This window comes from Mytilus californianus, unplaced genomic scaffold, assembly GCF_021869535.1.
Source record: "Mytilus californianus isolate M0D057914Y unplaced genomic scaffold, xbMytCali1.0.p SCAF_9, whole genome shotgun sequence".
Taxonomy (NCBI): Eukaryota; Metazoa; Mollusca; class Bivalvia; order Mytilida; family Mytilidae; genus Mytilus; species Mytilus californianus.
The window spans coordinates 48,219,867-48,243,514 of record NW_026262745.1 but is presented as its reverse complement, the minus strand read 5'-3'; the positions used below and the strand labels follow the sequence as shown (position 1 = coordinate 48,243,514).

At 32.8% G+C, this 23,648-nt stretch overlaps 1 protein-coding gene across 3 annotated transcripts in view; it reads left to right on the top strand.

Annotated features, from left to right (window-relative positions):
- LOC127716352 (cingulin-like) overlaps positions 1–23,648 on the top strand; it is a 90,761-nt gene that overhangs the window by 41,900 nt on the left and 25,213 nt on the right. For 2 of the 3 annotated variants that reach the window (XM_052222521.1, XM_052222523.1), the window contains 10 exons: positions 1,916–2,239; positions 5,572–5,667; positions 6,651–6,902; positions 10,247–10,339; positions 12,123–12,227; positions 15,719–15,847; positions 17,205–17,480; positions 19,453–19,566; positions 22,665–22,970; positions 23,324–23,476. In XM_052222521.1, coding sequence (XP_052078481.1) covers positions 1,916–2,239; positions 5,572–5,667; positions 6,651–6,902; positions 10,247–10,339; positions 12,123–12,227; positions 15,719–15,847; positions 17,205–17,480; positions 19,453–19,566; positions 22,665–22,970; positions 23,324–23,476 — 1,848 coding nt within the window. The remainder of the gene's footprint in view (positions 1–1,915; positions 2,240–5,571; positions 5,668–6,650; positions 6,903–10,246; positions 10,340–12,122; positions 12,228–15,718; positions 15,848–17,204; positions 17,481–19,452; positions 19,567–22,664; positions 22,971–23,323; positions 23,477–23,648) is intronic. The other variant, XM_052222522.1, reaches the window with a different exon arrangement.

Genomic DNA, 23,648 nt, shown 5'->3' with positions numbered 1-23,648 from the left:
TTTATTTATTCACAAATTTCATTTATGAATATAAATCCTCCCAACCTAATCCTTAAATCAATAGTAATTACTTATTTTCTATCTTAAATGGACCTTATTTTAAACTAGCACCGGCAAAGTAATATCTATGTCTCTTGAGATGGTCCCTCACATTTATCTAACAATAATTACATACCTTAAAGGTCAAGGACACTGGAGTGTTTGTACACAAAAAGCGTGTTTCGCCCAAGTAGACTGATACAGTCTGGAGGGTTTGAGGGTGGCTTGATGCAACCCGGCTCAATCAGCAACTCCTAGATGTAGCAAACACTCCAGTATTTATACTTATATTGAAACAATGGAAACAACAAGTTTATTGCGTAAGTGAGGAGATAAATGCCGAGATCTTCGAATTAACTTTGAACCCAAGGACAGCATTGGCTGAAGTTCAGTAAATTTAATGAATAGAAAATGCTGCATGTCCATCTACTTCTGGTCAACATGTTTCGGAAGTAGGGAAGAATTAAATTTAATAAAATATACTTGAAGCAAAGAAGCAATGGTCCAAAAGGTTAGTTTCTTAAATCAAATAATCCCTTTTATACATGTACTGTGGATTCATTATTATTCGTTGGATACCAATTTTCGTGGTTTTCATTGGTACAGGTGAACCACAAATTTAAATGTTCAACGAATCACAAATTTGCTATTGGATTGTATACAGACTTTGACAAAACCACGAAATCAAATATCCACGAAGATGCAAGATTTCCTCAATCCACGAAAATTGATACCCACAAAAATAAATGAATCCACAGTATATAAATTTGTAACAAATTCCTAGCTGGGGAAATACTAGTTTTACTCTATAAAATTGCCTGGTCACTACACTTTTTTTTTATCATTTGACACTGACTGATTATATTTTGCACGAAGGTGTTTTGTCTTAGGACAGTATTTAACAAATCATCATGACTTTAGTGTGACTTTGATCTTTGCCTCAAGGTGAAATAATTTTTTTGGGACAATTTCATTTTTGGAACATAACTTTTTTGGCCCTTTGACAGGCATTTGATATTTGGCACAAGGGTGCAGCACCTGAAAAGGATGTGTTGGTTACCATAGAAGATAACCATGACCATTGACCTTCAAAGCTGAATAATAGATTTGTAGCTCTTCAAAATACCATATATTATATTCTTGCTTTTCATTGACTTACAAGATTTGAACATTTGTAAACTACTTTGCCTTAATTTTCCATGGCAAGACTACTTCAATGCAACTAAGGGTTTGCACCTTGGAGTCATTCCCTGTCCCCCCTCATATAATAAATATTTAGAATATCTCAAAAATGGTTCAGATCCCCACCCCTTAACCATATATTGCCTTAATTTCCTTGATAACACCATTATAGTTCACCATAGGTTTGTCCATTGAGGATAGCCCTGCCCTATTCTTATCATTTATTGTTGAATAGCTTGATAACTGTTCATATCCCCATATCCCAAAACCATATATTTTTTTTAATTGTCAAGACAAGGCTTTAAGTACACCTTTTTTTGCTGACGGTTATGTCTGTACCACCCTCTTTTATTGTTTATTGTTAAATACATGTATATCAAAAACTTGTCACCCCAAATCCATATTTATATATTCTAATATTACAGGTACCTTTGTTTAAAAACAAGACTATTTTCCTTTCATTATAGTTTGATTGGTTGACATGTCAAGCACAAAATGCTAAAAATCAATTATATGGCCTTGTCTGTCATTAAGGAGTGCAAAAAATACTCTAAAGGGAAAAAATGGAGAACAATTGGGTTAAACTTTATAATTTAACAAAGTTTAGGATGTGTTGAATAAGTATCAATGGAATATGATACTAAGACTGATCATTGGAATTAATTTATTGTTATAAATCCCTTGTTATCTGTAGAGCTGATGAAAATACTCGAGATGCGAACATTGCTATTTCTAAGTACACAGATGAAGAAATTCGATATAAAAAATCAAGTAGTGAAGCTAAGGCAGAAATTGTTAATATGCAAATGGATAAAGAAGAATTACAATCAATGTTGCAAAAGCAGAGAAAAATTAGTATAGATGAAAAGCAAAACAGTGAAAAATTAATAAATACCATGGAGAAAAAGATAAAAGAATTAGAAAAAGAAAAGAAAAGAGGTGTTGAAAATACTGAAACATTAAACAAAAGAATAGCTGAATGTGAAAAACAACAAAAGGAAGTAGTAGAGTTGCAGAGGTATTGATACATTGATACTTAAGTAGCATAGAAATCTTAGAATAATATTTGTATCTTTTAAAAAAATAAGTTTTTAACCAATATATTTTATACAGAGTGATCGAACTAAGCGGAATTGATGATAAAGGTCAATATTATGGCATTTTCCTTGAGGTATTGACTGACAGTGTACTTCAAATGACTTTTTGGATTTACTACCTCCAAATATTTATGTGGGTGTAATACTTTATGTTAAAAAAAACCCCAATACCTTGCATTAAAAACTAACATTTATTTGCTATTTCAATCATAAAAAATGCTAATTAATGCTGTGATGTAGGTGTATATATTTATTCTTAATATGTAATTATGCCTAAATTGATGTTTCAATTAAAAAAAAGTTATTTTTTCTTTAAAAAACAATCATATGATTTTTCGAGGGTGAGAAAATCTTCATATCTCCCAAAGCCAAGAGAAATGAATGTTTTATTCCACTGCCTATGATTTGTTTACTACCTGAACATAAAATATTAGTATACATGAACATAAAATATTAGTATACATGAACATAAAATATTAGTATACATACATATTAAAAATTGCATATTTTGGCTTTAATATTGATTCACTTATAGGGTCTTTGCATCGGAATTAAACATATTTATTCTAAAACCAGTTGTTGGCATGACACGGGTTATGTTCTTCTCATATATTTTATGACGGTATGATACTAAACCTCTAACAGGAGGGATTGTGCCTGATATTCATATGATGAAGACATAATCTTTCAATCAGTTTAATCGAGGTCTGGAGCTGGCATGTCAGTAACTGCTAGTAGTCTGTTCTTATTTATGTATTATTGTCATTTTGTTTATTTTCTTTTGTTTCCTATTCTGACATCGGACTCGGACTTCTCTTTAACTGAGTTTTACTGTGCGTACTGTTGTACGTTTGTTTTTTCTACATTGGCTAGAGGTATAGGGGGAGTGTTGAGATCTCAAAAAACATGTTAAACCCCGCCGCATTTTTGCGCCTGTCCTAAGTCAGGAGCCTCTGGCCTTTGTTAGTCTTGTATCATTTTTAATTTTAGTTTCTTGTGTATAATTTGGAGTTTAGTATGACGTCCATTATCACTGAACTAGTATACATATTTGTTTAGGGGCCAGCTGAAGGACGCCTCCGGGTGCGGGAGTTTCTCGCTGCATTGAAGACCCATTGGTGGCCTCGGCTGTTGTCTGCTCTATGGTCGGGTTGTTGTCTCTTTGACACATTCCCCATTTCCATTCTCAATTTTATACACTTTTTTTTATCTGATTGTTTTTATAACCAAACACAACATACACATTGATAAACAGTATGGATCAAAAGTTAATTATTAGTCTTTTTGTTTTAACGTCTGAAATAAATTTGAACAGGATAATGATTTTTTTTTTCTTTCGCTATTTAAAAAAAAACCCGTTGAAATGTTATGTACATTAACCGCGCGTAACGTCACTCGATGTAGTCCTGACATTTCAGAGGGAAATAGGAAGATTTGTTCAATGACATGTGGGATAGTCTCAACCAATCAAATATTGATCAAACTATCAATATGTATATTCAGTGGAATAATACAAGTTAAAAATTTTGGATATTCAAATTAATACAAAGTTTAAAATTTATTTATGTTTTCTGGTAAGTTTAAATGTATATGTATTGTCATTTTCCTCTACTGTACTTAAGAAGGGATAATAACTTAAAAATTGGTTGAAAAGGGCTTAACTCATTAGATCGATACAAAGCACAAAACAACTAACAAAAAAATTAAAGACACAAAGTACAGATCTGAGAGTACTCACAGCTACTGAAAACTAGTTGAAAACCAATAACAACAACTAAAATCAAAGTACTGAAGTACTGAACATCGGATGACCACAAGTTCTTGAGGATGGTCAAAAGCACTTGTCTCAGAAAAAAAACAACATATCTCTTTACCTGAAACTGAGGTTAATGTACAGAGATATATTTTTTTCTAGACAAGTGCATGCGAGTATGATGAATAAATGACAGGAAATTCAACTTCACCGTAATAACTATTATATTGTAGTGACACTGATTTGTTGTTATATATTATATTAAAATAACAGTTACATATATATATGATTTGCATCCGTTTGTATATCATTCTATTCTACTGTTCTAATAAAAGTGCAATGCAAGTGCATGGTGGACACTTTTCTGTAAAAATTTGATTTTTCTAAGATTGGATACGAGTAGGCATTCATATTTTCCCGCAAAAACAATTACAGAGTTACCGGTCCTGTCGCAAAACGTTCTTTGAGATATTCTTCCGCATGCTTTAACACAATTTTTCGGTACGTGTGCATTGATATTATCAATGATTTTTTACTTATATATATATATCTAACTACAAAACATTTTCACATTATTAATTTATGTTGTAAACAAAAATATTTTTATCAGTATTCATTGAAGAGATGTATTTATATCAAATGACAAGGAATGTTATTTTGCACTCGTTTATGTGCGCATATTTATCATGTTTATAGATCGGTTACAAACCCAAAACTAATTTACATAATGGAAATCTAGGCGATAGCAATACATCGGAATGACCTCAAGGTCATCGCGATGTATAGAAGACTAAAGTATCAACCAGGACACATCCAAAATCCAATGGATTTATTATAAAGGCATCATAAACAGCCCGAGAAAAACATGACGTTGTGCAATGCCACATTATATAGTTATCGACAGAATATGTCTGTTTTATTAATAAATGAATATGATCATATAATCTGGACACTTTTAAAATCGGAAATGTTAGTCCTGATTGGTGATGTCACTTTGACATCTTAAACATGTTGAAATTGACATATTTAACTGAAAATTACTATTTTACTCATAGTTTTATGAAAAACTATCTGAAGGTGGTACTCAAAACAATACTTTTCATAAATTTGCATCTTTTTACAAAATACTTTGTTGCAAATTATGTTTGTTGGTTAAAATGTTTCAGCTCATATCTAAAAATTTATTACATGTTCTATTTTACAATTTTGGTTTAAATAAAAGAAGTTTGAAGCCAATCTTAAGATAAATTTAAAAAAAATATGGATTTCTGACAGAATGATGCCCTGTGAAGAACTAAGCAATAAATTTGATAAATTTATAATCTTGGATTCTTGGTTGATTTTCAAATTCATTGGATAATAGGCTTTATCATAGCCTCTGCTTTGTCGCCATCTACATTTGAAACATCATTACAGTCTGCTATTCCATTAAATCTCTAGTATATAAATTATTGATTGTTTAATTTTAAGCTGCTAATAATGACTATATTTCTTTATTAGGGAACAAGATGACATTAAGCGAGAGGGAAAATCCAATCTTAAACTGAAGAACGAAAACAACAGCTTACGTGAAGAAATTTTTGAGATGGAAAATAAGTAAGTTCATTATATGTTGATGAAGTTATGAATTTAAAAATTGGTTTAAAAGAGACAAGCTAGATCATGTTGAAAGTGGAAAGTGGAAACTCTTTATGATGAGCACACATCTGTCTGTATTAATTGTGTGCTTTTGCATACATAATATTTTGAAATATCAAAGTAGATAGAATCTCTCTATCTCTTTATAAATTTATAAAATCAATGTGGGGATTGCTTGATCACAGTGCTGCATTGGTCAAAATTTAATTATGACATCAAATTTATTGCTTTTCCCCTCATATTTCTACTGTGATGTCACAAAAAGGTGACCATGTGTGATGTCATCACAAAGAGAAATCCTTTTTATTGCTGATCATTGTAAAACAAAGATCATTTTTGCCAAAATATCATATTTTCAAAAATTTAGTAGAGAAAGAGATTCCACCTCCATTTCTCACATGATCTAAAATTTATTCACTGTGGACAATTATTAAATTTTAAAAAATTGAAAAAGCTCAGCAAGGCTGGCGTTCTTAATTTAGATATTTAACTGTCTTATAGTAAAATTGTTGTATCACACTCTATACAGTTGTAGAATTAAGGAATAAAAATATTTCATATCATTTATATTATATATTTTTTGGAAAATTAAAGAAATTCAAACGCCTTAATATGGGGTTTAGGATAGTATTTTAATTAATGAATTAGATATTAATGATTATCTTTGGTACGATAAGTTAAACAAGTTTATTACCAACGATAATATGAACATGTAACTCTGGGTTGAATGTATTCCTGATAGTTCTAAGATTTTTTACCTGTTTTGGTCATGAGTATGATGGTAATATTATCATCCTTGTTTTATTTGAATGTCTCTGTATATTTTGTCCATAGTACATGTAAAATATTCAATTCTTACTACATGTTGGATAGTAGAAAAGTAAGCATTCTGAAGATTGATTTTACTTTGAAAGTTTTGTAATGTTGTTTTGTAATTCTAGGCATGCCACGGAAATAAGAGAACATATTAATGTGGTACGACAGTACAAGAATAAGATTGTTCATTATAAAGAAGAAAAAGATCGAGCAAACAAAAAAGTAGATAATCTTCAACATGACTTAAAGGATGCATCAGATAGGTTAAAAGAGCAAGAAGCAATATCTAATAGACAGATGGCTGTTCATGAAGCTAATATAAGAGATCTTCAGAAACAACTTTCAGAGACAGAAAGCACAAGGTGGGAAAATGCAAGGTTAGAAAAATAACTTATAATTGATATTAAGTTGCTTGCCTATGTTAGTCTTGTATGTTTTTAAATTTTAGTTCATTTATATGTTTCGGAGTTTAATGTGACGTCCATTTTCACTGAACTAGTACACATTTTTGTTTAAGGGGCCAGCTGAAGCCCGCCTCCGAGGGTACAGGATTTTTTCGCTGGGTTGAAGATCGATTGGTGGCCTTGGGCTGTTTTCTGCTCTTTGGTCCGGTTGTTGTCTCTTTGACACATTCCCCATTTCCATTCTCAATTTTATTGTTATAACATAAGAACATCATGTATTTAGATGATTAGGTGTAGAAACCCTAATTGATATATATGGTTTTAAAATATAAAATATCAATCACATAAACCAAAAAAGCTGAATCTATGATATTGTGTTAGTCATGTTCAATAGTCATAGTCCAGTATTTTTTTTATTTGAAGCCATATCTTTATTGGTATTGCTGAAGTACCAGTTTTAATTTTGTTATTTATTTAAAATGAAATAGTATATTTTACATTGATAAACATTATTTAGTTTAGTTTGGATAAAATCATATTTACCTCAATGGTAAGTGATATTTTTAGTTGAGTTGAATTATTACAAGTCATTTGTTAGGTTTTTCAAAAAAATAAATTTGTAATTCATTGAAAAAGAACACAAAACAAGGAAATTTCTGAGTTATATATTACATTGCTGATTTCTGAAATATTATACTGCTGAATTCATAGTTTTTGACGCAGTATGTGAGGCATAGGGATTACTGTCCAGCGGTGGTGGCAGCGTAAACTATTTGTTTAAAACTTTTATATTTCAGAAGGTTGAAGACCTAGATGATTCATACCTTGTATGCAGATACCTTATGTTACAAAGTTTCCGTCTGTCATATGTCAATTGTCCTTGACCTAATTTTCATAGTTCAGTTACTGCTTGAAAAGAATTATAGTTTTTTGTCATGTGAATTTCTCACTTATTATGAGTAATAGGATAACTATATTTAGTATATGGGTTCCTTGCACTGTCTACTTGTCTGTCAGAAAGAGTTCACTTGAACTCGACCTCATTTCATGGATCAGTGATCCAAGGTTATAGTTATGTGATTAGGTCCATTTCTGAAATACTATAAGCAGTAGGTCAAGTATATATGGTGTTGTAAAGAGTACATGTCAGTCTAGCAGGTTTCATCTGACCTTGACCTCATTTTCATGGTTCATTGGTCAATGTTAAGTTTTTGTGTTTTGTTTGTTTTTCAGTAATATAAGCAATAGGTGAACTATATTTGGTGTATGGAATGATTGTAGGGTGTCCATGTCTGTCTGGCAGGTATCATCTGACCTTGACCTCATATTCATGGTTCATTGGTCAGTGTTAAGTTTTTGTGTTTTGATCTGCTTTTCCAGTAATATAAGCAGAAGTTCAACAATATTTGGTGTATGGAAGGATTGTAAGGTGGACATATCTGTCTGGCAGGTATCATCCTACCTTGACCTCATTTTCATGGTTCATTGGTCAGTATTAAGTTTTTGTGTTTTGATCTGTTTTTCAAATACTATAACCAGTTAGTCAACAAAATTTGGTGTATGAAATGATTGTTAGATGTACGTAGATATAGGAAGATGTGGTATGAGTGCCAATGAGACAACTCTCCATCCAAGTAACAATTTATAAAAGTAAACTATTATATGTCAAGTTACGGCCTTCAACACTCAGCATTGGCTCACACCGAACAGCAAGCTATAAAGGCCCCCAAAAATTACTAGTGTAAAACCATTCAAACGGGAAAACCAACAGTCTAATCTATATAAAAACGAGAAACGAGAAACACGTATGAACTACATAAACAGACGACAACTACTGTACATCAGATTCCTGACTTAGGACAGGTGCAAACATTTGCAGCGGGATTAAACGTTTTAATGGTACCAAACCTTCTCCCTTTTCTGAAACAATAGTATAACATCACAACATAGAAAGACACACTATAAAATATCCATGTCTGTCTGGCAGGTAAAATCTGACCTTAACCCCAATTTCATGGTTCATTGGTCAATGTTAAGTTTTTGTGCTTTGGTCTGTTTTTCAATTAGCATAGGTACGAAAAGTCAACTATATTTGATGTATGGAATGATTGCAAGGTGTACATTTCTGTCTGACATATTTTACCTGACCTTGACCTCATTGTCATGGAAATTTAAAAATGTTAAGGTTATGTGATACTTGTAGTAAAACCTTTATACTTAAGACTTTCAACATAATTTAATGGTCAGTAAAGCAGGCAAGACATTTCAGCTTGTGCACTCTTGTTTTTGTTTTGCCTTGACGGAGTCAAAAAGCGAGACATAGGTATGCTGTTTCTGGCGTCGATGGCGGCGGCGTCAACAATGTATTAGTTGTGATTAGGTCTAGTTCATGGTGAACCCCTAGTGGTAGGTCAATGATATTTGGTATGCAGTTGTATAAGCATTGGCATATCTCATTTCCATGGAGATTATTTGGCCTCGCCCCCTCATTCATTGTCTATTGATTTTGAAACTTTTGCTTAGTTTACATGTATTAGTTTGTGATTAGGTCAGTTTATGGGGAACCACTAGTGGTAGGTCAATGATATTTGGTATGCAGTTGTTTTAGCATTGGCACATCTCATTACTATGGAGATTATTTGGCCCCGCCCCCTCAGTCAAGGTCTATTGACTTTGAAACTTTGCTTAGTTTACATGTATTAGTTTGTGATTTGGTCAGTTTATGGGGAACCACTAATGGTAGGTCAATGATATTTGGTATGCAGTTGTATAAGCATTGGCATATCTCAATTCCATGGAGATTATTTGGCCTCGCCCCCTCATTCATTGTCTATTGACTTTGAAACTTTTGCTTAGTTTGTGAATTAGGTCCGTTTAAGGGGAACTGTTAGTGGTAGGTCAATAATAATTGGTATGCAGTTGTATAAGCATTAGCACATCTCATTTCCATGGAGAATATTTGGTCTTTACCCCTCAGTCATGGTCTATTGACTTTGAAACTTTTGCTTAGTTTACATGTATTAGTTTGTGATAAGGTCAGTTTAAGATGAACCACTTATGTTTTAAGTCAATGATATTCGGTATGCAAATGTATTGGCATTTGGTTTGCAGTTGTATTAGCATTAGCACATCTCATTTCCATGTACTTTTAGTCATGGTTCATTGACTTTGAATATTTGCATAACTTACATGTTAAAGTATTGTTATTTTAATTTGAACATTTGCATTATCAAAATAACAAATAGGCGAGACATATCTCTGTGTTAACAGTTTATTTGTTTTTATTATAATGTTTTTATTTTAAATTCCTTTGAAAGGTACATGACTGAGGATTATCAAAAGGAGGAACTGGTCAATAAAAATGAGGAAATAGCAAAATTGACAAGAAAGTTGTATTCCATGGAAGAGGAGTGAGTACTGTCAAAGTTCTATAGGACTGGTATGATAAAGAATGAGAATGATGTCATTTTTGTCAACAATGTATTAGTTTGTGATTAGGTCAAGTTTGTGGGGAACCATTAGTGGTAGGTTAATGAGATTTTGCATGCAGATGTTACTTTAGCATTGGCACATCTCATTTCCATGGAGATTTTTTGGATCCCCCATTTTCAGTCTTAGTTAATTTACTTTGAGTGTTTTGCATTACTTGTATGTTAATGTTTGTGATTAGATCAGTTTAAGATGAACTTCTGATGTTAAGTCAGTGATATTGGTTATGCAGTTGTATTGGCATTTGCAAGTCTCATTTCCATTGAGATTATATTGCCCCACTTCCTCATCATGGTTCATTGACTCTGAAACTTTACATAGTTTACCCACAAGTTAAAGGTTGTGTTTAGGTTAGTTTAAAGGGAACCTCTTATGATATGTCAATAGTATTTGGTATGCAGTTTTATAAGCATTGGAATTTCACATTTCCATGGAGGTTATATATTTGGCCCTGCACCTTCATTGACTTAATTTGAATGATTTGCATAGTTTACATGTTTAAATATTGCCATTTTAATTTCAACATTTGCATTATACCAACAAAATCACAAAATGCGAGCCATAACCCTGTGTCATCAGTTTATTGAATATCAAGTACTGTTCAAAGAATGAATATGAATAAATTCCCCATGACCATTTGCACAGGCTTGAGCCCTCTTGATTTTCTGCTGTCAGCATTTACAGTGTTTCCAAATCAAATTCTTAACGTATACATAAAAAGCCCCTTGATAAAAAAGATATTGTGGTATGATTGCCAATAAATGAGACAATTCTCCACCTGAGACCAAATGATGTAGATGTAAGCAACTATTAATCACAATATGGCCGTCAACAATGAGCAGAACCCATTCCATATAGTCAGCTACAAACATATTTTTAACAAACTACCTTCTGTAGTGAAATCTTTTGAAGATCAAACATTAAAGGGTTTTTGGAAAATAAAATCAAATTTTAACAGAAATGCTGAAGATGCATGTCAAATTGTATTTATTGTTTTTTAATTCCACACCACTTACATGGCTGCAGGTTGCATATATTATTTGGGACTTGATACATCAGTAGCATTAATGCGCCAACTCAGTGATAGAAATTTTAAACTATATTGAATCCATCTGAATAAAACCTGCTTGATAAGTTGAATTATTATATTTCATGTTAAAATGCCATATTTTGATTGGCTAATACGAGGGTGTTAATTTACTCTATCACATGGCTGAGTGGGTGACAATTTTTTTTTAATGTCACCCTCTCGTCCGGACCAATCAAAAATCGATAATTTAAAGGACGATGAATTGAATTTACATCAAGTAATTAAATTTCTACGTTTTGGCGCAGATTTAATTATTTGACTGTCAAAATAAAAAGATAAAACATCTTGCCTCAATTTTGTTGTTTTTTCTAATACCCGTAACGTTGGTATGTACGTGACGTCATAGAAAATACTTTTAAAATAAAATTAATCTGTAAAAGACAATAATGATAGGACACTCAATATAATAAATTTAATAACACATAGCTGAGCAGATTGGTACCCCTCGAAAAAGCATTGTCAACCTTGGCTTCACCGCGGTTGACAATGTTTTCTCGGGGTAACAATCTGCTCTATCACCCTCTCAGCTATGTGTTATTTATATATTGTTGAAATATTTAAATACCAATACAATTTACCAGTATTTAAGATATGACACATATATCTACTTACAGATTAGAATTATGTAGCAAAACCAAAAGATTACTGGAAGTCAAAAATGAAGATTTGGAGATAAAGTTGAAAGAGGCTGTTAACCAACATTTTTCTTTAGAGGGAAGGTAAGAACATGGTGAAAGAAAAGAAGATTGCAATAGATAATACATTTTTCTATATTAGGTGCACCAATTAATGTTTAATCATTGTTGACATATCAACAATAATTGTGTGAATTTCGTGGATGGCTTTATCCAGGAATTTAAGTGTCCAATCTAATATAACAACTGATGTCCAAATCAAGACATGGAAAGATCCCCATGTTGATTTTTCTACATTGATACGGGCATATAATCTAGAGAATACATTGATAATATCAGCAAACGCACTATGAACTATACAACTTCAGGCAGGATTTTACCCATTTAATCTTTGAAAAACTAAACTACAACCTTTTAATTCTCATGACAAACTAGTTTTGATCAATGAAAGTCAGATTTCTGGTCATGATATGCGATGATGACATGTTTATTAGCTCACCTGGCCCGAAGGGCCAAGTGAGTTTTTCTCATCACTTGGCGTCTGTCATCCGTCGTCTGTCGTCGTCATCGTCGTCGTCGTTAACTTTTTAAATTTTGAACTTCTTCTAGAGAACCACTGAATGGAATGAAACCAAACATGGCATGAATGTTCCTTATGAGGTGCTGACCAAGTGTTGTTACTTTGAAGCCGATCCATAATCCAAGATGGCCGCCTGCGGAGGACTTAGTTTAACAAAGGACCCTATGGGAAATAGTTACAAATGTCTTCTTTTAGAGAACCACTGAATGGAATGAAACCAAACATGGCATGAATGTTCCTTATGAGGTGCTGACCAAGTGTTGTTATTTTGAAGCCCACCCATCATCCAAGATGGCCGCCAGTGGGGGACTTAGTTAAACATAGGACCCTATGGGAAATACATACAAATGTCTTCTCTTAGAGAACCACTGAATGGAATGAAACCAAACATGGTATGAATGTTCCTTATGAGGTGCTGACCAAGTGTTGTTACTTTGAAGCCCACCTATCATCCAAGATGGCCGCCAGTGGGGGACTTAGTTTAACATAGGACCCTATGGGAAATACATACAAATGTCTTCTTTTAGAGAACCACTGAATGGAATGAAACCAAACATGGCATGAATGTTCCTTTTGAGGTGCTGACCAAGCGTTGTTACTTTGAAGCTGATCCATAATCCAAGATGGCCACCAGCGGGGGACTTTAGTAACATAGGACCCTAAGGAAAATACATACGAATGTCTTCTTTTAGAGAAGCACTGAATGGAATGAAACTAAACATGGCATGAATGTTCATTATGAAGTGCTGACCAAATGTTGTTACTTTGAAGCCCACCCATTATCCAAGGTGGCCACCAGCAGGGGACTTAGTTTAACATAGGACCCTATGGAAATACATACGAATGTCTTCTTTTAGAGAACCACTGAATGGAATGAAACCAAACATGGCATGAATGTTCCTTATGAAGTTCTGACCAAGTGTTGTTACTTTGAAGCCAATTCATCTTCCAAGATGGCCACCAGCTCGGGACAGTGTTTAACAAAGGACCCTATGGACAATACAAACAAATGTCTTCTTTTAGAGAACCACTGAATGGATTGAAACCAAACATGGCATGAATGTTCCTTATGAGGTGCTGACTAAGTGTTGTTACTTTGAAGCTGATCCTTCATCCACGATAGCCGTCAGCGGGGGGACTTCCTTTAACATAAGACCCTATTGGAAATACATACAAATGCTTCTTCTAGAGGTGCACTGAATGGAATGAAACCAAACATGGCATAAATGTTTCTTATGAGGTGCTGATGAAGTGTTGCTACTTTGTTGCTGATTTACTGTTCAAGATGGCCACCAGGATTTTTTTATTAAATTACAGGGGCAATATTAAATCAAATTTGGCCTCACTCATTATTAGGGTATCTGTTATGATTTTAATCTATTTTAACATGATTTCCAAAACCAAAGTAGAATCAGGTGAGCGACACAGGATCTTGAGAGCCTCTAGTTTTTATCTCCTTATAACTCTCATAAGGAAAAAAATGATAATTTCATATTGGGCTTGCTTTTCATAAGAATTAATTCTACAATTTAAAGTACATTTATAGCATTTGTTTATGTAACTGTTTTCTTTAAATGACATGTTTATGGCCCTATTAACACCTTTGATGATCGTTAATCTGTTGATCATTTGAAGTTGGGTTAATTATTGTCATCACTTTTGATTACATGTGTTCAACAATAACAATGTTTACTTTGCAAATTCTTTCAATCGAGACAATTTGTAAGCATTAGATGAATCAGCTTAGTACCGATAGTGCAAGACCCTCATGGGTAATCAAGGTCGTTAAAAAATAACCTCGTCTTCGTCTTATTTCCAAAAGCAATTATTTAAAAAAAAAAAATTGTTGAATGTTGTCAGTTATGAAAGACGAACAAATAAGTGAAAATGAATACCTTATTTTGGAATGTCCACAAAGCATTATAACACAACATATGATTATTTTCAAGAATCTTTGTTTCTGATGACTTCTAATTCTTCACTCCATATTTTTTTCAGAAACTAAAATCCATGAATTTAAGAACCCCGGAACATGTAACTTTTGCTCAAACCATGAAAATTGATACCCTCGAAAAAAAGTACTTTCACAGTATATCCTTATTTATAAATGCTTACAAAACATGTATATTGTTCATAATAAAACAGTCTGTTTCTCTATTAATTTGTTGATTTAAGCATTTGAACTGCTTTGGTGGTCTCATGGCAGCTTTCTAGACTGAGTGAATTAGTGCAGGTGGTTTTTCCCTCCTTGGAAGCTGTTAAACCAAGAGTTACAAGTGGTGATGTTGAAATCATCCCTTCAAAAATTTTACAGACACTATCACAAGTTGGCTTGCCTTTATTGCATATCTGTTTCAAAGATGACGACAGATATGTTCCAACGTCCATGAGTAACACGACGATGGGCACATGTGTAGCAGAATCTTCTAACCTTCTCAAGCACCTGAGATCACCTCTGGTTTTTGGTAGGGTTTGTTTGCTTAGTTCTAAGTTTTCTATGTTGTGTTTTGTATACTGTTGTTTGTCTTTTGGTCATTATTTGTTTTTTGCCATGGCTTTGTCAGTTTTGGACTTGTGAGTTTAAATGTCCCTTTGGTATCTTTGGCCTCCCTTGGAGTTGTTAAACCAAACACTTGAAAATTGGTATTTGCCGCTTTTTAGCTAAACACTTGTTATTTAGGAGTTGTGCTAAGACTAGTCAGCCCAAAGTCAGAAAATGTGGTCAGGTAAGATGACACGTCTTCCTGTAGACTGTACCATATGAAGTTGCACATTAATTATCTGGCTCTGCTTTTCAGTCCTGTACAAGACCGGATTGAAACTCATATTAAATTAACATGTTCTCATCCTGAATATGCATTTCATTTGCAACTAGATGATTTACAGCCATACTGTGCATCATTGTCATTTTCATTGCCAACATCATCATCAAGTTCAGTTTATTGTACAGTATCCATTTAGCTTGATATATAAATATTGCTGATTCTTTCAACAGATTATCATCTACGAATTTTAAACGATTATCAGATATTGAGAAGGAAAATGTCAGTTTAAAGGAAGAGTTATCAGTCACATTGAATTGTTTAAATAAAGAAAGACAAGAATTTAAAAACCTAGAAAACAGGTTAGTAATTTTTATAAAACATATGAAACCTTTTTAATCAATAGTTCATATAAAAAAAGAAGAGTGATTGCCAATGAGACAACAAAAGGTCACTGTATGGCCTTCAACAATGAGTAAAACGCATAACACATAGTAAGCTATAAAAGGCCTTAAAATGACAAATGTAAAACAATTCAAATGAGAAAACTAACGGCCTGATTTATACCCTCTTTGAACAAGTATTTGACATGATGTTTTCATATGATGAGTTTCACAGAATGAAAAACATAGTGATACTTTTCTGGTGGCATCAACAGCATCAGTTTTTATCTTGCCAGCAAAGATAGTTGTAAAATGAGACATATCGATGCAATCTTGCAACAGCAGCAGTGTCAACTTTTTGTATAAAGCTTTCCATCTGGCATATATATGCCCATTGTCCTTTACCTCATTTTCATGATTCAATGACTTAAAGTCTTTTTGTCGTGTAAATTTTTATAACTATTCATGGATGTTTCCTGTCCTTAAAACTGGTGGAAATTGATGTGTTTTCATTGTTCATTTGCAAACTCAGCTTAAAACATAGTTGTATAAGCTTTCATAGTTGTTTGTTTGTCATTGTAAGTAGTTAATCATACCAAATTGTCAATTTGATATGACAATTCCTATATTTGAATTGTATGGGACTTTGTCTTATCTTTGGCCTATCGCATCATAGTCATCATTGTGACGACAATTCTATTGAGAGCATAACTCAGCACGCTTTCAAACATCATAAAATTGATTGTTATCATATGCTCTTCACCATACGTTTGAGGTCTATTCCTCTAAGGTTAAGCTTAAAGTTACTAAGAATAGACCTAAAGCTGTAAAATGGTTTCTTGATACTTAATGAAATAGTTTATATCAGATATAAACTGGGCTTGGATTTATGGTCGCATATTATTAGAGGAAGATCTCTATCTCTTTTGAGATAATCCTGTCAAAGGTCATGGTCATACCTTAAAAAACCAGACAAAAACTATATTAAAATAGATTAAAACCAAACTTGAATATATGGAATATTTAAGGGTAGGGAGATTGATCCTTATATTTATAATTAGCTTTATACATCCAAAGTCACGATCACAGTTACTACAAATTGAGTGCATTTTTTATTGCCAGAAAGAGCTTTCATTTTTTTGTAAGAAAATATTAATACCTTTGAAATCATAACAGAAATTAATTATTACATTGGTTGCAATGATTTACTGGATTTCCCAGTGAAATTAAAACCGATAATTTAACATGAGAAATAGATCTGATAACTTCACTCCTCTGACGTCATAGAACAATACCTAAAAGTAAACCTAGAATAATGATGAAAATTTTATTTTAGGTTGGAAGAGGATGATAGAAAGATGACAGACGTTATTAAAAATCTTAAAAGTGAAAAGGATATTTTGGAAATCGACAACACCACCTTAAAAGGTCAAATAGAGAAGTTACAGGAGCAGTGGAATCGTTTTAAATCTCAGGAAAATATGAAGCATGATTTCTCAAGGAAAGAAACTAGTAGTCTTAATGAGCAAAAATTGCAACTTGAACAAGACAAAAGGCTGTTGAGAGAAAAAATATATACCTTGGAGAAACAAAATGAAAAATTAAATGAAAGGTACTTTGTTCAGAAATTTATTTTTAACCCACCAGGTCTTTCAGTCAAAATCCTTTATAAAATACTCGGAGCACAAAATTTGTTCTCAAAATACCAAATCCAGTACTTTGATTGGTCGATCTCTGAGTCTGAGTACGGTAATCTATGACTGTAAGCCCTGGCCTGGTCAAAAAGGCATTTTTTCAGGATTTTGATTTCCCATAAATTTTTCCACAAATGACAAGTTGTTGAACTTAATCATTTGTTTTGTAAAATTAGGCATGCAGGGTACATGGTTTGTCTGGCTAACTTCTTCAACAATTTTAAAGCTAGAAATTATATATTATGTAGGATATCAGTACATACAAATGTATACTAAAATAAATTGCATATTATTAGGATTTAATTTATCATTAAATTTAACACAGACAGAATGTTTTAACTTTGTGTAATTCTTTTTGAAATTAAGCATGCAGGGCACCTGAAACTTTTATATTATGCTGAGTGCTTGTAAAAATATAAAAGTTGTGCATATTCAAGAAAAAAACAAAATTATTATCAGAGGGGGGAAAATCAAGACAGGTTAATATAAGATTTGGAACAGCTAAAATATACCTAAATATAATTGGAATTTTTTAAGCTCTAAAGGGATGTATAAACAAAACTTTTTCAGGCTAGAATTGTTATATAATACAAGCGATGGTTACATATATTATTATGATTAAGGGTGTGCATATTATCAATTTATCAGAATTTTGATTTCCTTTGAATTTTCACTAACGCCAGAATGTTCATCTCTTTTTGCTTTGGACACATTTCAAGTTGTACTTCAACATCACTATTTACTAAATCAAATGTTTGTGCCACTATATGCATGCTTGCAGCAGGGACATATTATCTTTGTCTTGTTTTTTTTTAGATATAATATTGAAAACTGTTATAGGTAAAGAGAAACTTTAAATGATCAGCTAGAAAAGAATTATAAATATGTAATGATGTAGTCATCTGACATGTCACCCACCTGGACACAATATTCTGAATACTAGCGGACTTGTCTTTGCTCTTAATCCTATTAATGTCACATGCTTAGGCAAAAAGCAGTGAATACAAATTTTCAAGTCTTTGTTTTCATCTGGCCTGCTATCAAACCCACAGCACATACACTTTGCTAGCAGGAGACCAATCAAGGCAGTAAATATAGCAAATAGAGAGAAAACGTTATCTACAAGAATGATCTGCTGGACAATATCTACAAATAAATCAGAATGGTCGGATTGTCAGTTGCTTCTTATAGGTGTTATTACCCATGAATTACTTTTTCTTTCTTTCTAATTTAAGTGTTTTCCTATATATATACGAACTTGTTATAGATATACTGAAACTTTCAAAAGTTGTTGCCTCGTCATCGTCGTCATCTGTTAAATTAACTTTTACAAAAATCTTCTCCTCTGAAACTTCCAGACCAAATTTAACCAAACTTGGGCACAATCATCATTGGGGTATGTAGTTTAAAATATGTGTCCGATGACCCTGCCTGTCAACCAAGATGGCCGACATGGCTAAATATAACCTAAGTCCAGCAAAAATGATCAGCAAAACCATTGTTTGTCCACACCATTTCATTCAACACAAATATTTTTGTTGCATTCCTAACTTTAGTTCAGAACTGCAATGCTCATGTAATTTTAATTGAATGGTATTTCTTGGATGTTATGACTATTGTCAAACAAATAAAAGATCTTAAATTTGTTTCAATTCTATGCAACTTTAATTTAAATAGTATTCAAACAACATTTTGTATTGTTCCCTAACCATGAAGAAAGTAGCAATATACAAACTATTCATAGAGATAATGCAGGTTTTATCTGTTACGAACATAGTCAGACAAAATGAAGCAAACATGGTAATATTGATTTTCAGTTTGTTGCTTCATGCATCAGTTGCTTCTAAAATGCATATAATTTGAAACTATTGTTTATATGACTGTTTTCAGAATGAAGAACACAGAATCTGATACGAAAAAGGTTCAACAGTATCAAACAGAAAATGAGAGATTAAAAAAATTATATGCTTCACTAAAGTCAGATTTTACAACTTTGGAAGCAAAGTAAGTATAAATTTTCAATGAATAAAACCTGAAAGTGAAAAAAAATAAATTAACGTTTGTATATAAAACATTGGTAAGATATGTAGAAAGAAAGCATCTGGAGCCTCTAAATACTGAACTGCATTTGGCTTATTTCATTTAAAAGATTTAAATAAAATTACATATATACTCAACCCAAGTTCACACATTCAGGTAAATAAGCTTGGATCCTGTTTAAAACAGTCTATAAAACTGAGGACAGCCCGGGACTCTTGAAATATTTACTTTCATTATGTATATAAATGATCTTGTTGATAATGTTTATTTTTATTTTGTTATGTTGTGTCACATGCTATAAATGTATGGTGTAATGGCAATAAAGATTTGAATTGAATTGAATTTAAAAATTGATTAAGTTACAAGGGCTGGGAACTAATGACAATTTATTTATAGGGGGTAGGTCAGCAAAATGTCATATAAGCTTGTTGAGATCTTGTATTACTTTCAGTACAGATCATTGTTTTGAAAAGATGAACATAAATATATTGCTAAAAAATTTTTAGAAGCAAGAAAAGTTTTGGATCTATATTGCTTTCATCTATCTTGAGACAGTTTGTCAAGACTATGTCATTGTTATGAACAACGTTGTTAAATTTATTTTGTCTCTGTGAAGTAAGGTCGTTGTTGACACAGAATTATTGGAAAGTTTACTTTGCGTTTAACTTTGGTAAAACAATTAAGTGGAAATATTTTTTTTTTTTTTCAAAAAAAGGCGTTATAATTATTATTTTTATACGACCGCAAAAAAATTTTTGTGGTCGTATATTGGTATGACGTTGGCGTCGTCGTCGTCGTCGTCCGGCGTCGTCCGAAGACACATTGGTTTTCGCACTCTAACTTTAGTTTAAGTGAATGGATCTCTATGAAATTTTACCACAAGGTTCAATACCACAAAAGGAAGGTTGGGATTGATTTTGGGGGTTATGGTACCAACAGTAAAGGAATTAGGGGCCAAAAAGGGACCAAAAATAAGCATTTTTGTAACTTCCAGACATAACTTGTGTGTTAGTGTATGGATCTCTCTGACATTGTACCACAAGGTTCCATATCACAAAAGGAATGCTGGGATTGGTTTTGGGGGTAATTGCCTCGAAATTTTAGGAATTAGGGGCCAAAAAAGGGGCAAAAAACAAGCATTTTTCTAGTTTCATGACAATAACTTGTGTGTAAGTGTATGGATCTTTCTGAAATTGTACTACAAGGTTCCATATCACAAAGGGAAAGCTGGAATTGAGTTTGGGGGTAATTGCCGAAACGTTTAGGAATTGGGGGCCAAAAAGGGGCCAAAAATAAGCATTTTTCTAGTTTCCAGACAATAACTTGTGTTCAAGTGTATGGATCTCTCTGAAATTGTACTGCAAGGTACCATGATACCACAAAAGGAAGGCTGGGATTGATGATGGGGGTAATTGCCTCAATATTTTAGGAATTAGGGGCCAAAAAGGGGCAAAAAACAAGCATTTTTCTAGTTTCAGGACAATAACTTGTGTGTAAGTGTATGGATCTTTCTGAAATTGTACTACAAGGTTCCATATCACAAAGGGAAAGCTGGGTTTGAGTTTTGGGGTAATTGCCTTAAACGTTTAGGAATTTGGGGCCAAAAAGGGGCCAAAAAACACATTTTTCTAGTTTCCAGACAATAACTTGTGTTCAAGTGTATGGATCTCTCTGAAATTGTACTGCAAGGTACCATACCACAAAGGGAAGGCTGGGATTGAGTTTTGGGGTGATTAAATCATAAGGGGGTTCAAAAAATTTGGGGGGGGGTTTTCCTTTTTTTTTTTCTTTTAAAATTTTCCATTTGAAGTTGGTTATTTCTGATTTATATTTAAAGGCAAATAATAATGATATGGTAGGAGAAACACACCAAACAGGATGTGTAAATTATTATATAATAAGTATTGTGCAATAGCAAGAAATTTTCAATTGCACAGTATTGCACAATAGCAAGAAATCTTCAATTGCACAGTATTGCGCAATAGCAAGAAATCTTCAATTGCACAGTATTGCGCAATAGCAAGAAATATCCAATAGCACAGTATTGCGCAATAGCAAGAAATTGTCAATTGTACAGTATTGCGCAATAGCAAGAAATATTTAATTGCACAGTATTGTGCAAAAGAAGATACTTTGTATAAATTGCTTATTTCTTGACCAATTTCAATGGGGTTTTATTCTTGAATTCTTAGGGTTCTTTAATATGCTGAATCTAACCAGGTATTTAGTTTTTGGATTTTGGGCCCCGCTTTTAAATTGGTCCACATTGAGGTCCAAAGGGTCCAAAATTAAACTTTGTTTGATTTCATCAAAAATTGAATTATTGGGGTTTTTTGATATGCCGAATCTAACCGTGTATTTAGATTCTTAATTTTTGGTTCCGTTTTCAAATTGGTCTTCATTAAGGTCCAAAGGGTCCAAAATTAAACTTAGTTTGATTTTAACAAAAATTGAATTCTTAGGGTTCTTTGATATGCTGAATCTAAACATGTATTTAGATTTTTGATTATGGGCCCAGTTTTCAAGTTGGTCCAAATTGGGGTCCAAAATTAAACTTTGTTTGATTTCAACAAAAATTGAATATATGGGGATCTTTGATATGCTGAATCTAACCATGTATTTAGATTTTTGATTTTTGGGCCCCGTTATCAACTTTGTCCACATTGAGGTCAAAAGGGTCCAAAATTAAACTTTGTTTGATTTCATCAAAAATTGAATTCTTGGGGTTCTTTGATATGCTGAATCTAACCATGTATTTAGATTTTGGATATTGGACCATAATAGGTGAATGTCCAATTTAAAATTTTTAAGTTCTTAGACCACATTCATTCTGTGTCAGAAACCTATGCTGTGTCAAATATTTAATCACAATCCAAATGCAAAGCTGTATCAAGCTTGAATGTTGTGTCCATACTTGCCCCAACTGTTCAGGGTTTGACCTCTGCGGTCGTATCAAGCTGCGCCCTGCAGAGCATTTTATTAAAGCTTGTTTTTCAATTGTGAGCTAAGAGTTGATGTATTGTTGGTATCAGCTATGATTTTGATTGAGAGGTCTATTGTAGGTTAGAAGCAGAAAGTACAATAAGATTGAATAAAGACAAGACTCTAGAAAATTTGAAAGAAGAAAATAATCGTCTAAAAAAAGAGAGAAACACAGCAAAGACTGAATTGCAAACAGCGACTAGAGAAAGGGAAAAATTGTCTGAAGCGTTACAAACAGAAAAATATTCTGGAAAAGCAGAGCTTAATAACCTGAAGACAGAAAAAGCAGAACTTATTGCAGTATTTAAGGAAAAATCAAACAAAGACAAAGAAAAAATGGACAAGCTAGAAAGAGAAAATAAAAATCTTCATTCAACATGTTCAAGGTATGACATAATTCTTTAAGAAGCTTCGATTGTCATTTTTGATGAATCATTGACCACTGTTTGTATGAATGAAAGTTAAAACGCAGTTCGGAGAAAGGAGGGAGGGGAGCTGAAAAGTAGATATCTTTTGTTTGAATGTTAAATGTGTATAGTGTTTCCAGCTGATTTTTATTTGCTCTTTGATTTATGGGCTATGTTCATTGTTAATGGTGGAACACTGACATATAATTTCTAATAAATCCACATCATTTGAACTTTTACTTTTTTGATCCACAGGCTTATATTAGTCAAGTTCATAGATACACATGGCAGAGACTGGTAGCAATTGAAAATTTTTATATTTTTTTTGATAGATTTACATCAGATGAAAAGGCAAACCAAAACAATGCATATGAATTCATGCAACTTAAAAATGACAACGAGATATGTAAGAAACAGAAATTACAGCTTGAGGAAGATTTATCAGATGTAAACCATGATTGTGAAGACTTAGAAAGAAAATTGAAGTAAGTCATTGCAACATAAACAATGTTTGTTTATATGCCTAACTTATGATAGTCTGGTTTGTGTGTTGATACATTATTCCGTTTAATATTCTGTCTGTCCATTCATCCGTCCCATATCAGGTTTATATTTAAGTCTCCCAAACGAAGTTTGGGAAGACTTATTGTTTTTGCT